The sequence below is a fragment of the Vidua chalybeata genome, chromosome 6 (genome assembly GCF_026979565.1).
Source record: "Vidua chalybeata isolate OUT-0048 chromosome 6, bVidCha1 merged haplotype, whole genome shotgun sequence".
Lineage (NCBI taxonomy): Eukaryota > Metazoa > Chordata > Aves > Passeriformes > Viduidae > Vidua > Vidua chalybeata.
The window spans coordinates 57911497-57931095 of record NC_071535.1 but is presented as its reverse complement, the minus strand read 5'-3'; the positions used below and the strand labels follow the sequence as shown (position 1 = coordinate 57931095).

At 38.2% G+C, this 19599-nt stretch overlaps 1 protein-coding gene across 4 annotated transcripts in view; it reads left to right on the top strand.

Moving 5' to 3' along the window:
- Positions 1-18801, top strand: part of ZNF143 (zinc finger protein 143) — a 38157-nt gene extending 19356 nt beyond the window's left edge. For 3 of the 4 annotated variants that reach the window (XM_053944487.1, XM_053944489.1, XM_053944490.1), the window contains 9 exons: positions 3672-3791; positions 4738-4813; positions 6579-6704; positions 9614-9793; positions 10870-11097; positions 12360-12508; positions 13823-13984; positions 14771-14917; positions 16847-18801. In XM_053944487.1, the coding sequence (XP_053800462.1) occupies positions 3672-3791; positions 4738-4813; positions 6579-6704; positions 9614-9793; positions 10870-11097; positions 12360-12508; positions 13823-13984; positions 14771-14917; positions 16847-16930 (1272 nt within the window). In that variant the 3' untranslated portion in view covers positions 16931-18801. The remainder of the gene's footprint in view (positions 1-3671; positions 3792-4737; positions 4814-6578; positions 6705-9613; positions 9794-10869; positions 11098-12359; positions 12509-13822; positions 13985-14770; positions 14918-16846) is intronic. The other variant, XM_053944491.1, reaches the window with a different exon arrangement.
- Positions 18802-19599: the final 798 nt, after the last annotated feature.

Below are 19599 nucleotides of genomic sequence, written 5' to 3'. Positions count from 1 at the left end.
TTCTTTTAGGAGAGACCATTCCAGCCATAGGGGTGGAACTGTTCTCTCTTTAATGACTTATTTTGATTCCACTTGCCCAGTTAGGGTCCCTGACCTTTACAGCAGGTTTTATAAGGAATTAGTAGTTAAGGGTATTGTTCCTATAGAATTCTTAAAGAACAGAAAAATACTTCAATTTCTTCTTCTGGATCCATATTGTTAGTACACAGAAATGTAAAAACCTTTAAATGTTAAAAGATTAATGTAAAAGTTCAAAGGGTAATGGAAAATACAGGTGCAACTTACTAAGCCTCAAACTTTTTTTCCCTAGGATCCATAAAATTATGTAAGGAGAATGGTATTTGGCATTATAATGTATTTTATTAAAGGAAAAGACAAAAATGTATTCTGGGCTTAACCCTAAAATAATACTAAAACCTCTATATGCTCACATGTTCAGGTGACAAAATCAAAAATGGAAGTCATTGCATTGAGAATGGGGCTTCTCTGGGCAAACCTTTTCTCCTTTTTGCTTAATTTAAGAAATAATGAAGTAGACTAGGAGGAAAAATGTCTTCTTCCAAGATCAAAATACATAATCTGTGAAAGGAATAATTATAGACTCACCTCTCATAGTTAGCTCAAATTTTCTATTTTTAATCTTTTTTAGATCCCACAATATTTAAAGCTGCAGACACTTTACTTTTGCCTGTGTGGCATGACTGTGGAAGGAGAGAATTAACTAATACTTGCATTATTTACTGTATTGGACCATGTTCCAGAAAATGAAATTAAGAAATTCAGAGGGTTTGCACTTGTAGGTTGGAATAAGGATACAACTCCAATGAAAGGCAAAATTCAAGGAAGAGTAAGATAAAATCTTTGTTGGTTTTACCTGAAGTAAGAACCTATTAAGCAAAATTACCTGTAATCAGTATCCACCTAAATATTGATTTTGGCCTCAGGCCCAAAGCAAACTGAATGTGGACGTGGTTTTATCTTATACATATATGGTAACATATGTGCAGTATGGAAATGTGCCAATCTTATGGAGCACTGCATGTTCCAAACAAAACAAGATCTGATATTTCAAAAAGGTAGTGAGGCTTAGTCTCAAATTCTGACCCTTATAAGGTGACTACAGTTGGCCTTCAGTTGATGGGGCCAACAGCTATCAGTTTGTATGAAAATAGAAATCATTCTTAAATCTTGATTTAAGTAGATATCTACTTGTAACTCATTCTGTATTCATATGTATTAATATATAATATAGTCTTATATTTAGATGTAGAATTAAATAGGTGTATATTTATAAACTTTTTAAGTCCACAGGGAATAGAACAGAACAGATGTCACACTCCTAAGCAGTCACTCAGACTTGCATGTGGTTAGCTAGGTGTTTCAGTAAAGAAAAAAAGCATAAAACCTCTTTGTGATTTCTACATGGGAAAACAAAAGACTCTGTGTGCCCAAATGGATATCTCACTATTTCCTTTCAAACCTGTCTACCCATCTGTTCATAATACACACTGGTTATATGATTCTGCTTTTATGTGTGCAGGAGAAAAATCTGATCCAAGATCTTTGTTTTTCTCCTGTGTTACCTCTCTGAGATCAGGATGCATTTGTAATCTCTTAAAAAAATAGGGAGGTTTAAATTCTATTTATTTATTCATTCTATTTAAAAGTATTTGAAGTACACAGTTCCTCTCAGTAAGTTCCACATTGTTAGAAAGGTGCTTCCTCCCCAGTTTTTGTATCCATCTTAATATTGGTAGGATTATGGCTGGTTATTTCCTTGCAGATATCAGCACATTACAGAATTGTTTTCATTTGCTTTTCAACTTTGGCATACTTGAGCTTTATGGCAGGACTTAGCAAGTATACACATATTTTTATATAAATATTTTTATATTAATATTTTTATATGCTGGAACAACAAAGAAATAGTAGTAGGTTACTGATAGAAATAGATAGAAAAAAAATAATTAGTGCTTCAGTGCAGGTACTCAACCAAGTGTATCTTCATGATCCTTAATGTACTGAAGTGATTTCTGTGATTCATGATGTCATAGGTTAAACAACAGTATCAGTAACAGTTTCTTGATCCAGGAGGTCGTTTTTCTCTGTGGTTCCAGAGAAGATTTTCTGAAGTGATGGAGTTGAACATTTCAGCTGATTAAAAAATTTGTATTGAACTTTGCTTCTTTAGTCTTACAAGTATTCTGAAGGTAATGGGTTATTCCATCCTCTCAAAGAATGTGTAGGAAAGGTGTTAGCAGTCAAATTTATGATTGCTGCTAAAGAAGAAACAAAGTTCTGCTGTTGCAGGGCTGCAGTCTCCCTGGTGTAGGGAGCTGTGGTGGGAGGGAAGTGCTGTGCTGATGGATCCAGGCTCTTCAAAAGGGCCAGGTGGGGAAGGAGGGCAGTGGGAGCTGCCCTTCCAGTGGGAACAGCAGGACTGCACAGGGCTTTGGGATGGGAGATGGCTCAGACCAGTGTGGGTGCTGAGGTGGTGGCTGTGCCACCAGGTCATGATGAGGAAGAAGATAAAGCCTTCTTCAGACAACAGGAGCAAGCCTTGTGCTCACAGGCCCACATCCTCATGGGGAATTTTAACATCCTTGGTATCTGTAGAAGGGCATCACAACAGGGCACATGAGGAGCATTCTGGAGTTCAGGGATGGCAACAGGCAATCTGAGCAGGTTACTGAGCAAAGTGAGCCACTTTGCAGAGCCTCGGTTGCCAAAAGAATTAGTTGGGAATGTGAACACTGGGAGCAGACTTCAGTAGTCTCCATCCTTAGAGATGTTCAGAACCCATTTAGATATGGCTGTGAGCAACCTGCTGCAGCTGACACTATTTTATGCTGAGAGTATTGTCCCCTCATCCATCCTGTGAAATGTTCTTTTGACAGTTTGGAATAGAATGGGATCTGTAACAAAAGGGAGGTGATTTGAAAGGACACATGGTATAAAACAGTCTCAATTGCTTTGCACAGAATTGTATGGAAGTGCTGATGTTTGGGCTGCTGCCTCTGTGTTCTGTCTGTATGAATGTTTCTTGCATGTCAGTGTATGAAGGAGCCTGTACAAGGGGTTTCAGGTGCCTCCTCAAGCTGTGCTGTTTATTTTCCTGTTGTCATGCCACAAGGGAGAGTAGAACCTAACAATGCTCCAATTAGCTTGATCAAAATACCTGCATGGCAGACAAAGTACAAAATGCTTTCCTCAATTTTAAAAAAGTGCTCATTCTCAGGATATTTAATTAATGTTTGTTTCCATGAACTTATATTTGAAGGTGGTCTGATTTATAACTAATTTCCCTTAGGAACAGATCTAGCACCTCAGATATAATCTGAGACTTGTCTGTCTACTAATTTGGTCATTTTACCACTGTGATTATAAAACATTTGTCTTTGTTATTTGACTAATTACTACAAGTTTTTAAATTTGCTAGGTACAAGTAAATATATTTTACAGTTTCCATAATGATTTTCAGTTATTTATTTTTAGTTTATTTATTGAGGACTCAGAAATACATTGCATAGCAAAGCAAAGAGAAACAAAATAAACCTGTCAGAATCAGCTCTGGCTTGATAGCAAAATAAAGTGTGTAACTTCTCTGATCCATTTTGGTTTTTTTAGTATGTGGTTGGGGTTTTTAAAATTCTTTTTCTCTTTCACTTAAGATTGTCTTGCAAGGACATGGAACAAGAGTGACTGCAAAATCTCAACAGACTGGAGAGAAAGCCTTTCGCTGTGATTATGATGGCTGTGGAAAACTGTACACAACAGCTCATCATCTTAAGGTGATGAGATGTAAAATGTGCATTGCTACTTTGTAGATATGATCTCTTTGGAAAGATTATGTGGTTAAAAGTAATAGAAATTGAGAGTTGCAATGGGGCTGTTTTGTCAGATGTTTATTGGATTGATTTTACAGTAATTGGTGGTGCTCAATTGGTGCTGAGTTTACTTAGTGTTCTGGGATCATGTTCAGCTGCTATATTTTCAGCAGGGTGAGGTTGTTCCCACCAGCAGTGTCACAGAAATTCTGGAATCCTGCATTTGTATGCATGATCATGCAAAAATTCCAGATTTTGAACTATTTCACCATCATAGTACAAAGCGAGACTCTTCAAAACTAATATTCAACGTGAAAATTGGGCACATCTTTTCTTCACAGATGGCAACTAATTAATTCTCTTCCTTTTTGTAAATTAAGTAAAGGAGTTACTGAAATGGTAAATGGTATAGGGCTGCTCACATTCCAGCTGAGGCTGGAACAATCCCTTGCTGATACAGTGCTGCTTTGTCTCTGACCACAGGAGTCAGTGAGTGGCTGGCTTTGAGTTACTTGCTAAAATGATGTCCTTGCTGTAGAGGTTTTATGCAATATAAGAGCATCATTGGAAGCATTCAGTGGAGTCAAAAATCAGATAGAGAGTGGGCTCTGAGGCATATTTACCTCCTGTCTTTAATGTAGTGCATGATGGCAACTCTGCATGTATTTACTACAGAAGTGTTTTGTGCCAGACTGGCAGAATCAGGTTAGACTCTTGGAAAGAGACATCTTCAGTTTTAGGGAAAATGTTGTTACCGTATTTCATTATTTTTTCATCACTGATATAAACAGACACTTCAATGTGAATCTTAGTAAGATAAATAAAATATGTTGGCTTTGAGAATGAACTGTTTCTGTGCTGAAGTAACCAGATACAGCATTTTGTTAAGTCAATGTATGGATGTCAACAGGTGCATGAAAGGTCTCACACAGGAGACAGACCATACCAGTGTGAACATCCTGGATGTGGCAAAGCCTTTGCAACAGGTACTCTTGTGCAGACTAGCTCCTCCTGCTTGTTAATGTTTGTCTGTGAATAAAGTAAGTTTTAATATTGCCTTTTTTAACTGCTAAGTTGGTTGGGATGAGTGGGGCAAAAAGTCTCCTTTTCAGCTAGTGTAGCAATAGAAAGGACAGAGGATTTAACTCTTACTGAAGGGGGAAGGAGGTGAAGCACTCAGCACTTCTCTCTTCATCTGTCATCTACAGTCAAACTAAATAGGCCTTTCTTTTATCCTTTCTATTAAAAAATAGGCCTTTTTTACCATTAAACTAATAGCAAAAGTTAAATGATGTGATAATAGAAAGCTGAACTGTAGGCTAGGGGCAGATTCCTGATCTTCAGGTCTAAATTTGAAAGGAACTTTGATAGAAGATGCTGGTTTAAATGTTCTTTATTGAATTTGTATCAGAGTGACATCTGTCATGAAGTGAACTCTCCATTTGTTCAGATTACTGTGCTCATAAATTATGTTCTCCCTGAGATTGAATTTGATTGTGCAAAGTACAATTATGGGGAATGAAACATGGAAGAAAGTGGAAGAGCAAAACTTGTTTCAAATTTTATTCTTTTACTTGAAATGTAAATTAGTATCATGCTTAGAGAAGTTAGGCTCTGTTTTCTTTAAATAAGGTATTTTTGAAATAACTTCATCTGATCTAATACATTTGCTACAATTGCTTTGAATAGAAACAAGCAAAATAAATACTGTTGCAAAAAGTCAAAAGGGAAACAACCACACTTTTAAAGGGCTGCACCTAAGTTTAATTGCATAGTGTTTGTAAAGGGATTTCAAAACTATGTAATTACTGTCTTCCTTTGCAACACACTGATGTATGGCTATAAACAGCTGTTTGTTTATAAATGCTGTATTTTTGATCAGAGCCATTTTACTATTGTGGTTCAACAGTCCTTGCCTTGGACAAAGTTCACTTTAAGTACTGAGTACTCTTTGGTTTAAATGTTAAGAACTGTCCTGGGTGGGGTCATAGAATTGAGTTTATTTTAGATCTAAACATGGATTAATGCTCAGCTTGGTTAACATGCTTCATGCTTTGAAAACATCAAGAACAGGAATTTCAGCTGTTTTGGGGAGAACTCACTGAAATTAAAGCAGATGTCATTTTCTTACAGACTTTATTTTGTACAAATTTATACATCACTTGTGGATACAAGTGAAATTCAGGTTCATTTTCTACAGTGGCTGTTTCAGGCTTCTTTAGTCAATATCTTTTCATGGAAGTGATGAAAGGAAAATCTTGGGTAAATGCTCATTGCAAAATAATTTATAGAGGGCCTGATCCAAAGTTCACTTTAGACTGGTAGAGTTTTTGATGATGATGAGTTCCTAAAAGTAATCTTAAAGAGAATGAGTGTCTAGGATTGCTCTTGGTTAGCACCTGTATATGTGATTTAACTGCTGACTTTGTTTATCACTATTGCTTTTCCTATGAGAAATAATTAAATGCCATTTGATGACAGTAGTGGCAAGAGGTAAAAACTAGATGGAATGCACAGCATATGGCTTCTTCAGAAGGCAGAATAAATATTTGTCCACATAATTGCAGTTTATCCTTCTGAAGGGAAGGAGAAGAATTATGGAAATAAATAAAATAATTTTAAAAGAATGAAAGAGTAGATTTTACTCCTCAACATTCCTGGCTGGGATAGCAAGCCCAGCTGTTGCTGGTGATGGTTGATGAGTACCCTGATTTAGTGCTGGTGCCATGCTAACATCCTCTCTGCTCCCAGGGTACGGGTTAAAAAGCCACGTGCGCACGCACACTGGGGAGAAGCCCTATCGGTGCACAGAGGAGAACTGCACCAAATCCTTCAAGACTTCTGGAGACCTGCAGAAGCACATTCGGACCCACACAGGTACCAGCAGCACACATTTTTGTTAATTCCCTAGGTGGATTTTTAGTTTTTTCTCTTTCCTCATTCTGTGACTTTATACTGACAAAATCAGCCTGTGTATATTCTCTTTCTGAAGCCCAGTGAGCTCAGCAGCATTTCAGCATGGTAAGCATTAAATCCAGCATGCTTTTCTTGGAAAAAGTGCTAAAGCATTCACACTGCTATTGCAAATGCACTAACTTTTAGCAGTGCCTCACTTACATTGTCACTGAGTCACTTGTTGCCTTTACAGTTTCATCTGCAGCTGTAACAGAACAAGGAACTTTTCCTCAATAATCTGTCTTGTCTTTTAGAAATGGCTTCAGTGTTCCTCAGTTTTGGTGCTTTAATATAACTTGCATGCCAGCTTTATGATGTTGATATTCTGAGTTTGTTATCCTCATTTCCCATCTCTTCTTCCAGCAGGAAAACAAAAGTGTCATAGAAAACCAACAGCTACTAAAACTTGCAAAGGCATAAAAAATAAAATCTTACATTTTGTCTAAAAACATTAAATTGAAAGCCAAACCACAGATTCTAGACAGCACATGCTACACTCTGCAAAACTCTGTGGATGCACACACGTGTAAACAGGATTGCACAATGTCTCCTTTGTGCTCGTGATCTTCAAGAAAAACAACCCCTAAATGTAGGAAGAACAATCTATCACTTGCTAACCTATTCCATTAAATATATTTATGTCTCTGCTAGAACACTGACAAGCTTTTGCTTGAACTGTCTGAATCTTTGTGAGCTTGTACTGTCTGAATCTTTGTGAGTCAAGAAGAAAAAATAAAAGAAGTAGGGGTTTGAATTTTTTTCAAATTAAAAATACTTATAATATGGGGGGGTGGTGTGTAAATATAGGCAATAAAAATTGTAAAATCTCAGGATTACTCTAAGATATTTCTGCTTTTTTGGACTTCCATACACAATAAGATTCTGTTGGGATTAGTGCTGTCTTGATTTTTAAACATCAGTGTGAATACATATCATCAGTAGCTCTAGAAGAGGACTGTTGATATGCACTGCATCAAGTACAGATTATGAACTGAAAGGTTTCTTATCTGTGGACTGTTTTCTTTCCTTTGTTATGGCCACAGAAGGTGTGTGGTAATTTAATCTCTGTTTAGCAGTTGAGACAAAATATTTGAGCCAGCCCTATGTAACCTACCCACCTGAACAATATGAGTAATAGAATCATAATCTCCCAGCAGACCAGGAGCCAGAGGTGTCTCATTTTAGACTTATGAGTGTTTCCAGGAAGCTAAAGAATGAGAAGAAGAGTGCAGCACCCACTTTGTGCAGGTGGATGGAGCAGCTCATGCCTTGTGCAAGCTGCAGCAGGGCAGGAGGCAGGTCTGGGCTCTCCCCTCCCTCCCACGGCTCAGAAACCTTTCCTTTCTTTAGAAAGTACATCAGGGTCAGCACCTTCTTCACTTTCTGCCTGTTGTAACCAGAAGTGACTTCTCCTCTTTGAGTAGAGTCAGGTCTTGCTTTCAGTGCCATCAAATGCTTGCCTTGGCTTTCTCCATGAGCTCCGCAGACACAGCTCTGGGATCGGGATTGCTGCTGGGGACGGCGCCTCGTGCTGCCGTGGGGTGGAGCCTCAAGGCTTTGCATTTTGGAGTTGGAATTCGCTGTCACCTGGAAACAGGTCGCTTTGCTAGGAAGTCAATTAGCATTTGAAAAGGCCCCCTCGGGGACCGGTCTGGTGACATTCCTGCGGGCATTGTTTCGGAGCGATGTGTCCTGGTTTCTAGTGCAGGCTCTGTTGCTGGGTGGGGTTGGCTCTGCAGCCCTGCTGCTTTCGGACGTGTTTGGGGTCCTGGCTGAAGCAAGGATTAGGGGAGCCATGGTAACACAACACTGAGGTGTTCGGGGAATACACACTGCCTTGGCAGGAAGCTGGAAAACCTTCCCAAAACAGCTGCCCGAAGGAGTGAATAGTAGATTGCTCTGCCAAGGAGCGAACTGCTTTGGAGTTTCGTGGTATTATCCTGTCTATCAGGACTTGTTCTTTTATTTTTAAGTACCTATTGTTGTATCTGTAGTGGGGGTCTGCTCTCGCTCTCAGATTCTGCTCTTTGGTAAGCAGCACAGTGTGTGGAATGTACTTGGCTCTAGAAGTGGGAAATTAGCCCAGGACAGCCTGTCAGTGGCTCGAACGTCTCCAAGTTTAACCCCCCTTGCTCTCCTCTGTGTGCTTTGATAGATCTGAAAGGTCAGGGTTATTCGAGTATTATTGCTTGGCCTTATCTGCTATTCACAGTGAAATGCTTTGGTGCAGTGATGTAAATTGTTGTGCTTAAACTTATATTACACAAAAAGACTTACTCTAAAAGAACCTGGATTTGTGATTTGCTTTGGTCTGGAGGTTTGAAACTCGAGTTTCATGGCTGCTTCTCTTCAGAAAGTTTGTTCTTTTTTAAGGTTAAGTGCTTTCTATAACAAGCTTTACTAATCCATGTTTATCCTGGTTATATGTTAAATCATGAAGGATTTTTTTTATTTGAAGAATTAACAATTATCAAATGTCAATGGTATGATACACTTGGTTTGGGTAATATATGTATGAATTGGGGAGGTTGTTAAATAGTTGCTAGATTATGAGCAGTGTGCAAACTAATCCAAGCAACTGAGTCTGTTCTATACATGTTAAAGTATTAATATAAATGCTTCATAATTCAGCTTACAGACCATTATTTTCCTGAATTTTGTTCATTTTGTCTAAACTAGAACATTCCACAGTGGCGTGTTCATGGTATTTCTGATTGAGGATCTCAAAGATAAAATTAGATAGCTTTAGGTTCCTACATTCTAAGTGTAACTTAGGATTTTCATTCTTTTGTAACCTTTGTTCGTGAACCTTTTCTTGTCTTCTTTTTCAGGTGAAAGGCCTTTTAAGTGTCCCTTTGAAGGATGTGGCAGGTCATTCACAACATCTAATATTAGAAAGGTTCACATCAGGACACACACAGGAGAAAGGCCTTATTACTGTACAGAGCCAGGATGTGGGAGAGCTTTTGCCAGTGCAACTAATTATAAGAATCATGTGAGAATACACACAGGTATATGAGTGATTTATTGTATTTTGGAGTGGAGTCTGCTTGGGAGAGGCTGTGTCATTCTCCTTGTGAACAATGTTTTGGTGTGTTGTAATTGGCTATAGTCATGTTTATATGACTTGGCTTGGTAATTCTGTTTGGGCCTCCTCTCCCCTCATCTGAGGATATTTAAGTTGTTAGATTTCCCACCTTGCTCAAGGCACAGTAATTTTGGTTTGGATACAAAGTGTTTTAAACTGGACATTGGGCTGAATCCTCAATATTATTCTGGGGCTTGCCTCCCTTGTGAGCTGTTTCTTAAATAAATACCAGTAAAGGACAAGTCTGAGCTTAACTTTGGCTCACCATTATGAGTCACCCTTTCATCCCAGCTGTATTTTCCTTGCTGCTGGAACTGTGGTCAAAACTTCCTTTTTTATAGACTAGATGTGAAAATACTTATCTAGTGAGCAGAAATAATAAGCCCAGATTTGAAGATTCTAAAATGTAAAAGCCAGTGATAGCCATATCAGCTTGGTAGCATTATGTATTTTATAGAAACACAGACAAGCTTCATAGAGCAACGTTTTGTATCTTAGTTTATATTTTTAGTTTACAATGTAATTTGGACACTTGTTCCATTGATTTCTAAATGGAAGGTTTTTTTATATGAAACCATAATTGTTTATACACATGCTTCCTATGGATCTCTTCAGAGCTTTCAATACTCAGAATTTATACTAGTCAATCAATATATCAGATCATCGAGGAAAACTATGGGGCTTTCAGTAATAAAATAACAAAATTCTCAGTACAATGACAAACTGAAATTGCAGCTTTCAGCCTGTATCATTCTGCCTTCATCAGAAGGACGTTTTGGATGGAATGATAGGGAGAAAAATGGGCCAAATTTACTGACAGTAATTCTTAAAGACAGTAAGATGTTGCACTGATAAACTTTGTGAGGTTGAGCTTCTCTGTTGCCTTTGAAATTAAAGTATGGTTGGCAATGAAGGTTTGTCCCTAAATATCATTTGCTGGCAATTTTTCCTGTGCATCCTGAATAAAGTTCTCTTTATACCTTTTGTTTTCCCGTGCAGGGGAGAAGCCCTATGTGTGTACAGTTCCTGGCTGTGACAAACGTTTCACAGAGTATTCCAGTTTATACAAACATCATGTTGTACATACTCATTCCAAACCATACAACTGCAATCACTGCGGGAAGACCTACAAGCAGATCTCTACCCTTGCTATGCACAAACGGACAGCACACAACGACACAGAGCCCATTGAGGAAGAACAAGAGGCTTTCTTTGAGCCACCTCCAGGTTAGAATTGCAGCCTTTGAATCTCCAGTTGTAAAAAAAAAAAGAGCTAGATGGTATTTTGCCCGGGGATTTTGATAGCCAAGGAAATGAAAACATAGATAAAAAGTTAAAGTACTTAATAAAGATGTCTTAATTTCTCTGTAAGACTTTCTAGGGTAGTAGGCAATTTGTAAACAGAAATTGCACAGTAATTGGCCAGATAAACTCATTTATAGCAGTCACGGGGTTAGGAGAAAAATTTGAGTTGCAGTCTTAGCAAACCTGCTAAAAATATGAATGTGGGCAAGGGACCAGAATCTCAGCTGATTACAACTTACTGGACTTTTGTTAGGGATTTTTCAAAGAGTGTGTGTATATATATATATATAACACCATGGCTCGTGACAATCTTTTGTGTGGGAATAGAGGCTCTGCCTTGAGGAAAACAAAAATCTGTTTTTGCAGTACAGTGATATGGGCTGGTTTTGCTGTGGTTTAGAGCAGTTTCTGTAAACTGTCCTAGAGGCAGAGAATGAAAAGGAGCTGCTGTGCTGCAGTACTCCTCAGAGTTTGCTGTTCATGGTATCATGAGTATTGAATCCTATGAGTATAAAGGATCAGACTGAAGGAAATAATGTGGAAGGACAAACACCATTTGTCAAATTGTGATTTTTGGATGTGCCTGAAGATGGGAAATATCCACACAAACTGTTTTGGTTAGAAAAGTTGTTTTGCTACATGTTCGTGGGAAACTGCACTCAGTGCCTCAAGCAGACTTACTATAGCTTAATTCCTTCTTTTAAAGGAATGATAACATTCATTTGCTGAGGTTAAACATTTATCAAGATAATGAATTTACTTAAATCTTCACACAAAGGCATGTCGCTATGTCCTTCTATATGTTTGTTAATTAATAACTTTTAAAAAATCCTTTTGTGTTTGCATGGAGTCCCTTGCATGGAGAGGTTAACATTTAATGAATAAATTAGAATGTTTACCACATTTTAATATTTGCTTACAAACTAAATGTATCTGTAGTATTTATGTATCTTTAAACTCATTGCTAGAAGATTATACCCCATGTTCCCAAAATAAGACTTTCTGACTTGCTTCTGGTATCTTTCCTTCTTTTATTTTTCTCCTAAATATCTTTCCACTAAATTTTTCTGTTGGAGTGTTTAAAACAGTCTTTAGGCAAGACTGGGACTTAATCCTTGTCATTTGCTCTCCTGGGAGCATTTAGAGTATGAAAAGTATCCTCTTGCCTTCTTTGTGTCCAATAGGTCAAGGTGAAGATGTGCTCAAAGGCTCCCAGATCACCTACGTGACAGGTGTAGAGGGAGAAGATGTCATTTCTGCACAGGTTGCTACAGTTACTCAGTCAGGATTAGGCCAACAAGTAGCACTAATATCCCAGGATGGAACCCAACATGTAAGTAACTGCAGTGTCAGGTGCTGACAAAACCATGCTGAGATTTGGGGCACAGGTTTGTAGCTTCTCCATGGGCTCTCTGAAATCACATAGGATTCTTGATAAATGTTGGTGGAAAGAAGCTTCTTTGGAGCTGTGTCAGGATATCTTTAGGGTTGTGCCTCCTTTGGAATACCTAAATGAAACCACATGTTCTGTCACGTGAAACTGTAGTTTTCCAAAGTTAGGGGATTGGTCTCCCCTTGTTATCTTTGTCACTCTGAAAAGGGCTGTTTAAACAACTGTTATACATACAGCCTGTTTCTGAGGTTTCTCACAATTCCCTGATTATGCTGTTAATATCTGATGGGCATCTTCACTGTCTTGTCTGTGCAAACTTTGGGGGGTTGAGGGGTGGGAAGTCTTTTCAGTCCAGATGCTTCCTTCACAAGCAGTTTGGTTGGTCATGTGCAGTTTCTTAACATAAATTAAAGGATAAGGAATCCTTTGATACTGTTTTCCACTTGAACATTCCTATGGCTGTCTTTTTTTTAAATATGGATGCATATTTTTAAAGAATTCATATGAAATTTCTTTGTAAAGGGATTTCAACACAACTCTTTTGATTCACTGCAGCAGTATATTGAAGGCTGTGGGGAAAAAGTCTGTATCAGGTGGCAGGGCAGCTGAAACACCAGTAACATATGAAATATAAGTTCTGAATTCAGACTGAAATAAAATATCCAAGGGGCCTGTTATATTGCCATGACATTGGACATTGCAGCAATACTAACTGGCATTTTTACCCTCTAAAATGAAGGCCTGCAGAAGCCTTGACATAGAATTCTTACGTTTAAATTATCTTTCAGCTTGACTTCAGTGCTGGGATTTATTACCTTGTAAATCAGACATCGAATTATGTATCTGATACCCTAATGCATTTATACTGGAGACATCAGTAATTTATATCATTAATTTGTTATGGATTGTTTATTTGTGGCTTAAATTCTAAGCCTTCATAGGGCTCTTTAGTATTTCCATCAAGATCAAAGTATGTCAGGTGGTACAACCTTAAATCCCATTGACCTCTGTGGAAGACACATGCATAGATAATCTATTATTTGGGATACACCGTGATTAACATGGAGTTGTAGGCTCTGGGATTAGGTTTGCAACCCCTCCTCCTACTGAGAGCCATATTCCTTTCTGTAAACAGGTAAGTTGTCTGAAGGGTCAGGAGCTGTTAGATGCCAGCCAGTGAGGCAGATGGAGTGAGGGCTGTGGCTGGAGCAGCATGAGCCCCTTCCTTGCCTCAGGAGCTGCCGTGTGTTGCAGGTGAACATATCCCAGGCAGACATGCAGGCCATCGGCAACACCATCACCATGGTGACACAAGATGGCACCACCATCACAGTCCCTGCCCACGACGCCGTCATCTCCTCGGCCGGCACGCACTCGGTGGCCATGGTCACTGCAGAGGGCACCGAGGGACAGCAGGTGAGACACTGTCCTGCACACCTGGGTCGTGTCCCTTCAGGAGCTGCTGTCAGATGGGCCCCTGAGCCATCACACTGCTGTCACTGATGTAATTTACCTCAGCACTTTCCAGCACCTGGCCAACACGTTCCCCTCCTAAGTGCCCGATGTGTTCTACCCAGTGCTGCACATCAGCAGGTGGTGGAATGTTTTAAAAATAACTGTGCACCAAGAAAAAAATCTGAGGTACCAGTCCAATGATTCTTTTAGGTGTCTGTAAAATAACACCTAAAAATGCCAAGCTTTTTCCCCGAAGTCGCACAGTAAATGTGTGACAGAACTAAGTATAGAATCCAGTATAAACTATAATTTCTTTGGTCAATATTATGGGACTGTAATTTATTTGGCAGATGGGAAACATTTGTGTAAGTCTATATCTGTGGGTTGGTTTTCAATGTACAGATAAAACAGCTAACATTTTAGTACAAATGTGATGTTATCTTTAAGTTAAAATGTGTTCTACTGTTCTAAAATTGCACCACATAAAAATGAAGATAGTTATTAATCTCTGTAGATAGTCACAGGTCTGTAGGTGCATTTACTGAATTGCTGCAGTCCTGAGGATATTTATGTTTTAAGAGCTAGTAGATAACTTGGAATACACAATTATGGCAACTTTCCTTTTGCACAACACATTTATGCTGCTGAGTTCCCAGCTTTGTCTGTAACTGTGAAGGCAGTGGTGGTACGAGGTGAGGAGCAGGAACAGCTCTGCCAGGCAGGTGATTGTGTCCCTTTGTCCTGAAGGTTGCAATTGTGGCCCAAGACCTAGCAGCGTTTCACAGTGCCTCCTCAGAAATGGGACACCAGCAGCACGGACACCATCTAGTGACTACAGAAACGAGACCTGTCACATTGTTGGCTACATCCAATGGGACACAAATTGCAGTACAGGTAAGATGGGGATATATGGGTTTTCTGGAGTGTTTCTTACTTCTAGAGCTAGAAGCTACATAGTCAGATAACAAAATGATTTGAATAAGCTTCGTTTCCCTTAAAAAAAAATAGCCCACAACTGAATTATCTCATATTTAAAATAATATATAGGGTTAGGAAGAGGAATAAACAGCATCTGATTTTCCAAATCTGTTTGTAGAACTTCGAAAAAAGGGGAAGGCTGGGGGAGGTCCAAACTTCAGGCGAACCAAATATTTCATGGACTCACAGGTTTTCAGTTCATCCTTCAGCTTTACATACAGGATTGACACATATACAGCCAAACTCTCACGAATAAATTGCTATGAACTTATAAAATAGTAAATTTGTTATTTGAACCTTGAATTGCTAGTAGCAAAATAGTGCAAACAGTTATATAGATTAATAATCAGAAATCCCTGGAAATAGTGACCTTCTGTTATGTGCCAATCCAGCACAGTACAAACAGTCTCTGTAAATAGTTCCTCACATTGTTCAAACACTGTCAGGAAAATGTAATTTCTAGGTATGAAAGAGCTCTTAAGAGCTCAGGTTGAAAGGAATAGTATTAATATCCTAAAGCAGAAACAAGAGATTGTTATTTTACCCTTTGTTAAGTGGAAAGTAGCAAGTCAGATGCTGTTGAAAGTTGAGAAGCTCTGAATTCTGAACTCCTCTCTTTTGAGCTAAGTTGACACTAACCAAAACTGCCTGTAAGAGAAACCATGTCAGAAGGCAATTTTTTTGCATGAAAGCAAGAGGGAAGTAACTTGCACCCTCAGCAGTGGGTCCTGTGAATAAAAGGAAAACAGGCACTCTCTGCACAAGCCCCTCTTCTGTTACCAGCAATGGAGCATTAACTTAAGTCTCTTTACATTAATTAAACTTCAAATACACGAAGAGAAGAGAGATAATTCAAAATTAAAATGCTGTTGATTGTTCCTGAGGGTTTGCTTGGTTTTTCCTTTGTGCTTCAATACTAACAAATTAATCCATTTGGTATCTAAGTACTGGTAAAGCCCATAGGCTGATAGCCCTATTGAAATCCTAACGAGGTGAAAACAGAGGTCTCGATTTGAGTGGATCCAGAATGTGATAGCAGTGACTGTAAAAATAACAAGTGATACTTAGAATTGTCCCATTAGGTCAAACAATTTGGTTTTACCTTTCACACACTCCTATGTGTTTCTTCTGAGCCAACAGGTAATGGCCAGCTTTACATTTTTTTTGTGAGGTTGAGGTTGTCTTCAGTGTTCCCATGAACATATTATAAAACGCCATGGGTTCCTTCCCAAAATTGTGTCAAGTTGTCTTTATTCAGGGTTGATTATCTTGCTTCTGGTAGTACCAGAAAATTTCCTCTCTAAACTAGCTGTAGAATCAGTGTCATCACAACAGCTTGTTCATGCAGGTGGGATTCTGCAATAAATGTAGACTTCTATAAATTAACATCATGTCGTGTTCCAAAGAGCTGACTTTCTGTTAAGAGAATTAAGAAAAATGAAGATATTTGTTTGCTTTACTAGTAATAAAATGAAATGCAACAGCCACTATGACTTCTGTGCCTTGTCTGAGCTTTGTAATATCTGCCAAGTGAAATATCACCTACTTTGTGGGTCTTGCAGTGTGTTTATCATGCAGCAGTTCTTTGAAGCACGTGTATTTGGTGGTTACATAGAAACTCAGTGTAATCTTCTATCAGCAGCTATCTTAATTGTCATGCTGATTAGATAACTGCTGGTATGATAGATATATATCATCCAGGAGAGGTGTGACAATACCGATCACACTTATTTGGGTTGAAGTATTGTTTGGTATCTAGATCTTTGTTTTGAGATCTTTTTTTATGCATTTATTATCTAAGTGTAACATTTTGGATTTCTTTCTGTTTAAACGCATTTGTTTCAGCTTGGAGAACAACAGTCTCTGGAAGAAGCCATTAGAATAGCCTCCAGAATACAACAGGGGGAAACACCAGGGATTGATGATTAACTTGTAAAACTGCTACCAGAACAATAGAGTGAAAGGTATTTTATTTTCAACCAACAAAGGTCCATGCCAGCAACAGCCCATAAAAACTTTGAAGTCCCCCACTCACAGATACTGTGTACACATTTTATGCAAGAGTGAAGAACATTTTCTAAGTTTTGTGTACATAACCCTTGGAATGGACTGACATCATCTACTTCCAACCGTTGCATTCAGGAATATGGAATTAGGATTATATAGTAAACTTCCTTGTTATCCTTTCATCAGATTTCAGACTGGTCTACAAGCAAGTAAAAAACAGCAGCATCGGAATTAATTTTTAATGTCATGTACAAATGATGAAGGCATTACTGAAGATTTCAGCTGTTTAAAAAACCATTTCAGGAACCCTTACAAGTAATAAAGGCAACAACAAAGCCTTTTTAAATTGCATTCCATTAATGGAAAAGTCTTGGATTTTGAGCCTACTACTGTAAATCTTCGTATTTTGATTTGTTTCATACAGATTTGAATACTGTTTAGATGATCTACCCCACCTCATTCATTGTAAATACAGACTGTTAATGCTGGAAGTGCTAATTATATTATCTTTAAATTGGATTATGTACAAAGAACTGGTTGTTCAATATTAAAGAAAGTAAATCTAATGATTTTGTTTCTTTACATATTTTACTTAAGATGTTACTCTCAAATTATTATGCAATAAAATATAGCAAGATTGTATTGTCTAGATAGGATGATATTGTCATGTGACATACTGTTTTACTTCTTACTGAGACTGAAGTTCAAATTATTTATTTACGGCCTTGTATAAATTTTTCCAAAGTTTATTTATCATAAACTTAATTTTTTGGCATTAATTTTGATCGTAATTCACTATAGTGTATTAAGCAAATACTGTTAATAGTTATTTCAGACGTTCTAAAACACTACAAGAGTGATTCTCACTAAAAGGTGAAGTTACCCATTTTCAAGTGAACTATTTTCAAATGGTGCATTTGCAGCAAAAGTACACGTACTAATAGTTGTTTTCAACAGTTCTGAGTGCCTGCTGCTACCATTCAGTACCTAGGATGTGCTTGATAATCAGTGCTTTTGAAAATCAGGACACAAGTTACTAGAAAAAAGGGATTGATGATGATGTAAGTACAATGCTCCTCTCCAACTATCATTCTGTAAAGGAAAAAATCCATTGTAGATACGTCTAACATATACAGCAAAATGTAACTTTCAATTTTTTTACATGAAGAAGTGTTTTTACTCTTGTCTTGTTAGCAAGCTGGTTAAGCAAGTTAAAAATTTTTGGCTTCCTGTACGATTCAGTGCTTATTTTAGATTAGTGTCAAGAGCACTTCTGAAACTGAAGCCTCACCTTTTGCTTTCTCAAGGGAAGGACTGAACATCCTCTGGAAAAAATCTTTATTAAGGAATCCCAAGTAGTGTGAGGTGCACATGCTATATGAAAAAATGAAGTCCATAACTAAGTATATTTGACCTCAGAAAGGCCACGTTTGAATAGAGCTGATTTATTGTGAATTACTATATCAGTGTGGGTTGCAGCCTTTTATGTTTTCTACACAGAAGCCAGCTGTAAAGTTCAGTGAGAAAATACAGTACTGTGGGATAGATGGGGACAAAGCAAAGGCTGTTCTCTGCATAAATTACAAAGTAAAACTTGGAAACATTTAGGTTGTCTGTAACTTTTGTATAGGATTGAGGTTGCTTGCTCACTTAGGTGCCAGTTTTCCTGAAATGTTGTAAATCTTGATATCCCATGGAGATAAATGTACTATGCAAGGAGGATTAATTGCCTGTCAACTAGATCAGTTTCTTAGTACTTATCACCTTTTAGAAATTAAAGTTGTATCATTTGATGTGAATGTTCAAGGTATTTTATTTTTCTTAAATTTCATTGCCAATAGTTTCTGGAAATGGTGGCTGGAATGGTGGCTTTGACTTAGCAAAGAAATAACTTCAGTTCTTACTTCTTCTCATGTCCCAGGACATTTCCTGACCACTGTACAGATGTGAGTATTCTTTCTCTTTCGTATAGGTTGGTTTGCTGCAAGGTGTTCATTCACAACCAGCTCAGACAGGAAAACTGTAGTATTTTTTAAATTATTTCTGTGACTGTTACCTTACCGGTTATTCCTGCAAAATTCCCAAGTCAAAGGTGGTGCTTCCATGTTTTGCTAGCTACCTCGACATAAATAAGGTAGATGACTTAGACTGGTTAGTGTTTAAAGAAAAGCTGAGGTAATTGTGTGCCTTAGCTGCAGGGCCTGCCTTCATAACAGACTTTGGTGATTTTTCCTTCCTGCTTCTATTCAGCCAGCAGTGGAAGGAGCTGTTTTGGTAGCTGATGCTGCATGTTGGCATTGGAAGGTCCTGTAGTAGAGTTTAGACAGGACAGGATCGGGTTAGATAGATAGGAAAATTGGCAAAAAGGATTTCAGGAGGAGGAAGCAAACAATATGACAGGACTGGGTGTTTGGCAGTGGAAATCTCTATACTTTACCCACAGATTCTAGCCCTCTTTCGAAAATTGTCTCAAAGGGAATGCTTTGGCACACTAGAAACAAGTAGCTTGTAAAAGATGAGCCCTGTAAAGTAAATCAGCTCAGTGTATCACTGCCTCTTACAGACTGACTCCCACGTTTCCAGTCACGGTT